Here is a 2036-nt window from a genome sequence, read left to right as displayed (position 1 = left end):
AATTTGAAGAGGTGTATGAGATACCAGTGATTTTAGGGTGCTGGAAAAAATCTGCTGATTTAGCTTGTTCTCCTTCGATTTTAATGTGATGTTCACACTGCCACTGTGTTTAAATCTTGTTCAGATGAGTGCCGGGAAAATTGTGATAATTTTTAAACTGCGTTGAAAGGATCAACGTTATGATCAGTATTCCTGTTCCCCGAGTAGTTTATTGAAATTCTCGTCTGATTTTTTTTTTTTTTTTTTTTTTTGACAAAAGAAATTTGGTAATGTTGGTTGTCTAGCATGTGCAGGAGCTGACCACTGAGGGCAAGGTCTGTTCTTTAGACCTTGGCTGAGGGTTCCAAAACTCGTTCACAGTATAGAATTAGGGTGTAAAATTGGTCTTGTTAACACCTGTAAGGAGAAGTATTATTGCTAGCTGTTGGCACACGCAGCCAAATGATTCCTCAGATGTCATTCAGTGTTGAAAGATTATACTTTCATTGCCATACTAAATTTCTGTATTCTTCCGAGGCTGATTGGCTGCTGTTCTTTACTTTAAAATAAAACTTTTATAAACAAATGAAGGTAGGTGATATCACAGGTTCCCGGACATTTGGCCGAAGTGACATTTGGCCGATGGACGTTTGGCCGAAGGGATATTTGGTCAGACATTTGGCCGATGGATATTTGGCTAAAATAACATTTGCTCGACGGACATTTGTTCAACGGACATTTGGTCGACGGACATTTGGCCGATGGACATTTGGCCGAAGGGACATTTGGTCGACGGACATTTGGCCGATGGACATTTGGCTGAAGGGACACTTGGTTGATGCACATTTGGCCGAAGGGACATTTGGTCGACGGACATTTAGTCGACGGATATTTGGCCGATGGACATTTTGCTGACGGACTTTTGCAGTGGCCGAAGGGACATTTGGCACGACGGACATTTGGCAGACGGACATTTAGCCGAAGGGACATTTGGCCGAAGGGTTATTTGGCCGAGGGGACATTTGGCCGAAGGGACATTTGGTCGACGGACATTTGGCCGAAGGGACATTTGGTCGACGGACATTTGGCCGAAGGGACATTTGGCCGGCGGACGTTTGGCCGACGGACGTTTGGCCGACGGACATTGAGCTGAAGGGACATTTGGCTGAAGGGACATTTGGCCGACGGACATTTGGCCGACGGACATTGGCTGAAGGACATTTGGCTGAAGGGACATTTGTCCGACGGACATTTTGGCCGACGGACATTTGGCGACGGACATTTGGCTGAAGGACATTTGGCCGACGGACATTTGGCCGACGGACATTTGGCTGAAGGGACATTTGGCTGAAGGGACATTTGGCTGAAGGGACATTTGGCCGACGGACATTTGGCTGAAGGACATTTGGCTGAAGGGACATTTGGCCGACGGACATTTGGCCGACGGACATTTGGCCGACGGACATTTGGCTGAAGGGACATTTGGCCGACGGACATTTGGCTGAAGGGACATTTGGCCGACGGACATTTGGCCGACGGACATTTGGCCGAAGGACATTTGGCCGACGGACATTTGCTGAAGGGACATTTGGCCCGACTGACATTTGGCTGAAGGGACATTTGGGTGGCCGACGGACATTTGGCTGAAGGGACATTTGGTCGACGGATATTTGGCCGACGGACATTTGGCTGAAGGGACATTTGGTCGACGGAAATTTGGCCGAAGGGTTTGGGCGACGGACATTTGGCCGATGGACATTTGGTCGACGGACATTTGGCCGATGGACATTTGGCCGAAGGGTTTGGTCGACGGACATTTGGCCGATGGACATTTGGTCGACGGACATTTGGCCGAAGGGTTTGGTGGTTCGGACTGGACATTTGGCCGATTGGATATTTGCTGAAGGGACATTTGGTTGACGGACATTTGGCTGAAGGGATATTTGGTAACGGACATTTGGTCGACGGACATTTGGCCGATGGATATTTGGCTGAAGGGACATTTGGTCGACGGACATTTGGCCGATGGATATTTGGCTGAAGGGACATTTGGCCGA

The 2036-nt window shown here is 48.4% G+C and overlaps 1 protein-coding gene across 1 annotated transcript in view; it reads right to left on the bottom strand.

Moving 5' to 3' along the window:
• Positions 1-856: 856 nt before the first annotated feature.
• LOC135225303 (periaxin-like) overlaps positions 857-2036 on the bottom strand; it is a 2025-nt gene continuing 845 nt past the window's right edge. The window contains exon 1 of the mRNA XM_064264631.1: positions 857-2036. This exon is cut by the window's right edge and continues 845 nt beyond it. Within this exon, the coding sequence (XP_064120701.1) occupies positions 857-2036 (1180 nt within the window).

This window comes from Macrobrachium nipponense, chromosome 13 (assembly GCF_015104395.2).
Source record: "Macrobrachium nipponense isolate FS-2020 chromosome 13, ASM1510439v2, whole genome shotgun sequence".
Classification (NCBI taxonomy): Eukaryota; Metazoa; Arthropoda; class Malacostraca; order Decapoda; family Palaemonidae; genus Macrobrachium; species Macrobrachium nipponense.
Note: the sequence above shows the minus strand (reverse complement) of the source record. Positions and strands in the feature narration are given on the sequence as shown.